At 40.4% G+C, this 6,000-nt stretch overlaps 1 protein-coding gene across 3 annotated transcripts in view; it reads left to right on the plus strand.

The window, feature by feature from the left end:
• OSGEPL1 (O-sialoglycoprotein endopeptidase like 1) overlaps positions 1-4,585 on the plus strand; it is a 158,163-nt gene extending 153,578 nt beyond the window's left edge. For all 3 annotated transcript variants that reach the window (XM_069225906.1, XM_069225907.1, XM_069225908.1), the window contains exon 9: positions 1,559-4,585. In XM_069225906.1, coding sequence (XP_069082007.1) covers positions 1,559-1,637 — 79 coding nt within the window. In that variant the 3' untranslated portion in view covers positions 1,638-4,585. The remainder of the gene's footprint in view (positions 1-1,558) is intronic.
• Positions 4,586-6,000: the final 1,415 nt, after the last annotated feature.

Raw genomic sequence — 6,000 nt, forward strand, 5'->3', positions numbered from 1 at the left:
AGCTTGCAAACATTCACTTTAATGTATTAATGCAATGGACAAAATAGAGAATGAGCATTGCCCAAAGGAGACAACTGCATCCCCTACTTCTTCCTCCCATTTGCTGATGCAGGAAGGATACTGCCCTTGACACCTTCCTGCGGAGAGAAATTGTCTTTATCAGCGTGGTTGTCTCATTAAAATTGTGACGTACACTCGTTATTGGCAGCGGACACCTGCTCACCTTCCCAGCTTTGGAAATATAACACTCAGCTGCTCTGTCGCTCACTGACCACCTTTTGGACTTGGACCTACATGGACCCTATGCATTTGGTGTGTCCAGAGTGTAGAGCTGCTCACTTCCTTCAGGCTATGAATAAGCCTGAAGGCCCTTCTGCCATTCTGGTGGACTGCCTTGCTGCTACCTTGCCTGCGTGGAAGCTTCCTGCAAACTCAAAAAAGTCAGAGAACTGTCATGAAACCTACTTTGATTCTCATCATGAAACCAAAGAGAGGGCTCTGAAGATACGACTTTGAAGACTGCTGTTTTTCATGAGCATCACCAGAACCCCTCAAAACCCTTACCAGAGATGGATGCAGACTGCTTGAAAGATGGACTGCTATACATGCACATGAGACTTGTGCTGACTCTACATGACCAGCACACACCTTCCTTCTCCAATGTTTTGTCATTTTATCAAGTTCATTACCCTTTTGACTTTGCTGAGTGCAGCAGTCCAATGTCTGATTTGTTAGCTAGCTAGCCAGTTTCAGAGACCCCCTAATTATTGGCTATTTATCTTGTTTCCTATTAGGTTGTGATACAAACTGTGCCATTCGGTATGACTATTGTGAACCTCCATTTATCTACAGTGTCCGTGTGAAGCATGTGAAAGGAGGATGAAGTTAGCCCCTGGTTCTCCCTAGGCTCTGGCTAAACCGCTGTTCCTCATTCAGTTGAGCCAGGGAGACCCAGGAGTTGAATATCATTCCCCCTCCCTCCTTCTGATGCTCCTGTGACACTTTGAGCTGTGGAAAGAGGGAGAGGTAAAGGCTCCTGTATGCTATGCGGCACGGCTCTGCCTTTCGTTTTACTCTGCCCAATCCATATAGTTTGGAGAGGCAGAGGAACGAGAGAGGCGGAGGCTGTGTATTAGGACATTCTAATGTTGAGAGCAGAGGGCCTGTACCACTTTATTTAGGCGGCTGCTGCTCCATTCTCTTCAATGGAGCTCTCAACATTCCAAATTCCAGTGCAAATATTGTTTAATGTATTAGAATAATCCCAACATCAGCAAAACATTCTGGAATGTGGCATAGGTATACCTCTAGTTAACTATTGGTTGATGAAAAAAGGAGTTTCATATGTTTTGGGAATGCAGGTTGGATCCCGCATTACCAAAACATATGACAGTCTTTGGTCTTGATAGTACTATAGCTTTGCTGCAGTTTAAAGAGTGTAACAGTGCTACTCTCGGCAGCATAATGGGATATAGATTATTTACTGTTTTTTATGAGCCAAGCATTGACTTCCCCAGGCATCTGCACTTTTATAATTCAGTGTTTCTTTGTAATCTAGAGCTCCTCTAGGAACTGACATATCGGATCAAGTTAGAAAAGCAGCTATCCAGGTGCCACGTCTGAAAATGAAGATCTGATATGCCACAGTGCTGGGTGAATGCAACACGGAAGTAGGCAGTCCGCCGCAGTTGATTTGTACATATCTTGGAGATGAGAACTACAGTTCCACGCATCTTCATTTTCCGGTATCTTTGACTGAAAATTAACTACACAGTTCGTCACACCAGACCTGCCTCTCACTTAATGTCACATTTGGACCCCACAGCAAGAACATGTCTAGTACACATAGTACTGACAGTCGTGGTGCACTGCTCTATTTTTCACAAGCATGTTAAAGGTATTTTTCTTTTCGATCTCCTGGTCTTATGGACATTATTACCTCATATGTATTCTAGTTTTTTGTTTCATTAATGATGTTCTCTTAATTTGGAAATTAATGTTCTCTTGGTTCTATTTTGTCAGTAATTTCCTCCAAATGTGCTGTCATCTGTAAGTCTGTTGCATCCTACTAACTGCAAGTTTGAAAGATTCAGTCAAGGATGTCTGAAGGTATGTGGACACCATGGACGTTAGCCCCTCCTCAACAAAAGCACTCACCAATTCTGGGCTAAATGGTGTTTTTTATTGTCACATCCCCAGCCCTCGGCACCTCGATGCAGCTGTCTAGTAAAGAGCCTGGGTCTGGAAAGCAGTTTTTTCAGCTTACGACTAGCACTAGAGGCATCCCATACATCCCCGCAGATAGCCCCAATCGTGAACAATAACCTATATCTGTTAAGTATGCAAATTTGACATTCTTTTTGTTTCAACACAACTGTACTGGAGATGTCTTTGTTGTGCGAACCCAGACCCATAGAGTATGCTAACAATTACAGGAATACACAAGATACCAATAAACAGAACACAAGATATCAATGATTGGAAGAAATTTACGAAATGGAGGGAACTTAGGAGCGCCAACAAAACAAGATAAGTGTACTGATGAAATTTAATATTACACTAAGCATTCCAAGTAAAAATCTAATTCACAAGATTGTGATGAGATCTTTTTTTTTTTAATTCAGAAGATGTCGGTATCATGATGGGCATAGAGTTCTCGATCATACATGTCTCCCCTGACAAGGATTGAAATCAAGATATTTGTTTTCTTATGAAGGTAGATCAATCTTCGAAATTGCCATCAGAGATAGAAAATGTAGTGAAGACCTAAGATAATGCGTTTTTGCACCCTGTTAATTTGGTCTGTTTTCAGAATACTCATGGTTTCTGTTGAAGCCATTGCAGGATGCAGATAACTGGAGTAATGTTTGTAGCATTTTCAGTACTTAGACTGACATATCTGTAGCATAATAGCTTTGAGTGGTAAATTCATGTAGATCAATCTCGCCAGTACGAGGGATTGTACAACATTTATAAAGTCGGTTTTGGGGTAAAGGTGTGCTAGCCCTCATAGTAGTCTGCATTGTAACTGGACACATTTTACTGTGGTGTTGCTGTGTGTGTAAATTAAGATTTCTTTCAATTGTAAAGCATCAAGATGTAGCACATTCTATATTGCAAAACTTACGATCCTTCAGGTTGAGGCAATTATTCTGGGATTGAACTGGAATAAAACTCTTTGTGGGAAGCAAGGAAGAAGAGAGGAGATCAGCTAAAAGTAGTATTAATTTTAGGTGATCATAGGATATTTGTGACTCAATGTGGAGGTTCTGAGAGATGATGAAGTTGTTATCATGATAGGAGACTTTCAGATAGAGCAGATTCTCTTCGGCATCTAGAAAATATGACTTGGTAAGGGTATCAGAGAAAAGATGCAAGTGGTTTAAAGTTAAGACTTAAAGGGGTCAACAAGACAATAGAAGCTTCAAATATCCCTTGCTGAAGGGGAGAAGGGATGGATAGGGTGCTGCACCTTTTGATTTGTTGGTAATGATTTTCCAGGTTTGAGGCAAACTAAAGAGTTTGCTGATTCATCTTATCAACGACCACTGATAAATCCAGGAGAACCATTGTTTATGACCTAGAGATTTTCATTTGCTATTTCAAGTGCAGTGGTTTCAATACTGCAACTAGATGGAGAATTTACGTAGTTAAATCTTGAAATTCACCAGAAAGGTCATTTACGGCAGTGAATTGCTTGAGCTGAATCACCACAGATCTTTCAAGGACTTTGGGTGAAAATTGTAAAGTTTTCCGGATAGATGTTGGCTTTTCTTAGAATTGTAGTGACACCTACTTTTCAGGCCAGGAGCCGGCCTTGGCTTCAAAGAAGCATTAAGTAGGTTAGTCTAATAAGGGACTAGGAAGGTGGTAATATTTTAGTAGAGTGGCAGGGTTCAGATCATTTAAGTAAGTGGCTATCCTATAATTAGCTATAGAGTTAATTCCATTTCAGTGATCTCCCAGATGTACTGCAAACACACTACATTTCTGAATGGGTGAGTAATTTATTTGATCACTGGTCAGAGTAATGCAAGAAAATGTCATATTTTACCTCTATAATCAACATGTGCTAACAGGATATCAAGGGGAATTTTGCAAAACAAGCATTCTGCCGTTTTGAGCGACTTGGATTCTGCTGTCATGTCTTTCAGGAGAGAAGATATTTTCGAATTCCATCTTTTAAATTTCTGAGTGCCAAGGTCACCCATGATTTTCAAAGTGGTAACAGTGTAATGGTCAGTAAGTGAGTAGATCTCTAGCTTTTCTATTAGTGTGTTTGGAATCCTCAGGGGGTCCGCAACTGCCTAGAAATTGTAATAATTTTAACAGATTAATAAAGTGTATATAATTTTTAAAAACGTACTGTAAATAACAAGGAATTTAAAATTGGAGGCTAAAAATGTAATTAGTAACCTCAGATTGATTTGTGGGAGCAGTGCAGGTGCATCAAACAGAACATAGTATGGACAATGTGTGGCTTCAATTGAATTTAGAAAACCTCCAACCATCCTATTAAAATTCAAATATTTATTTTTTTATTTATATTTGTTTGCAAATTAAATAAAATGTGTTATCATTTGTGTACGTGTTTGATGAATGCTTGTTTCTGTATTCTTTGTGTATTGTTTAGCGGGTCAAATCATCAACAATGTTTAGGCCAGGGTCCCCAGTGGAGGATCCCCGGATTCCAATAATGATTCTTTGGGGTTCCCTGGGTTCCAGTAATGATAAAGTGTTGATCCACAAAAGTCAAAATGTTAAGAACCACTGTGCTAAGTCATTGTTCATGTCTAATCAGTTAACCTGCGGTTAAGCCCTTGGAGATAAAAAATAAACAAGAAAAAGCTTTGTCCAATGAGGTAGAGTTAGGGGACTAAATCTTCAGAGTGACTTCTTTGACTGATAGGAAATCTAAGATCGATCCATTCACATATATATTTATTTATTGTATATTTTCATATAGCTGTGAACATCAAGGGGTCTAGAGCACTTCACAGAATAACAGACATTGGCACAAAGGTCTTACATCAAACAATAACCCAAGTTCTTATGTTGAGTAGCAAACAGAATAAACAAGAAGACACAAATAGGAGAAGAAACAAGGAGGAAAAGGGCTAAGAGGGAAACAAGAGGGAGGAAGAGTAGATAGAAGGAAGATGGGATAGGAGAAAGCAAAGGAAGGGGGCTGTAACAGTAAGGCAGAATGGTAAGGAAGGAATTGGGAATAGGGAGGGGAAGGGAGAGAGGGATGGTGGAGCAGGTCAAAACTGTGAATACAGTGCCAGAATGAGTGATGAAGGGGGCTAGGTGACAGTGGGGACAGAGATGGATGAACTAGGGAGGCAGATGAGTGTAGGAATAAACTGAGGAGAAGGGTAGATTTGAGGTTAGAAAAGATGTAGAAGGACCAAGGGATGGGAAGAGAACAGGATTTTGGTAGTAGGGGACAGAGACAGTAAAGGGTCAATCCAATGATGAGCACAAGAATGGTGTAAGTATGTGGATTTGGATATAGCAACGTACATGGTTAAAGGAAATCTGATAAGATGGAGATAGAGTAAATGACCATATGTAGTCAAAAACATTGAGGCCCTGCTTTAGATTTCGGCAGACGGGTTACTTTGTCACAACTGTGATGGATATCCTGTCTGCCGAAATATAAATCCCATAGGAAATAATGGGATATATATTTCAGTGGATGGGATAACCCTCACCATAGTGATGGAGTAACCCGTCAGCCGAAATCTAAATCAGGCCCTTAGTCTTTTTAGTTAGATGCAGCCTGAATAAGTGTGTTTTTAGATGTTAACGGAAAGACTGCAGAGTTGATTTGGGCCTGGGGTTTACAGGGAGAGAGTTCTGTGACAGAGTTAGAGCTCCTGCGAAGGATTGGTGCTAAACGCGAGAGGTTTTGAATCTAGAGGACTCCTGAAGAAGGTTTCTTTTGCTTCTAAGACCTCTGATACCAGACAACTGTTTGAGAAGGTTGGAAAGGTA

Source organism: Pleurodeles waltl, chromosome 3_1, assembly GCF_031143425.1.
Source record: "Pleurodeles waltl isolate 20211129_DDA chromosome 3_1, aPleWal1.hap1.20221129, whole genome shotgun sequence".
Lineage (NCBI taxonomy): Eukaryota > Metazoa > Chordata > Amphibia > Caudata > Salamandridae > Pleurodeles > Pleurodeles waltl.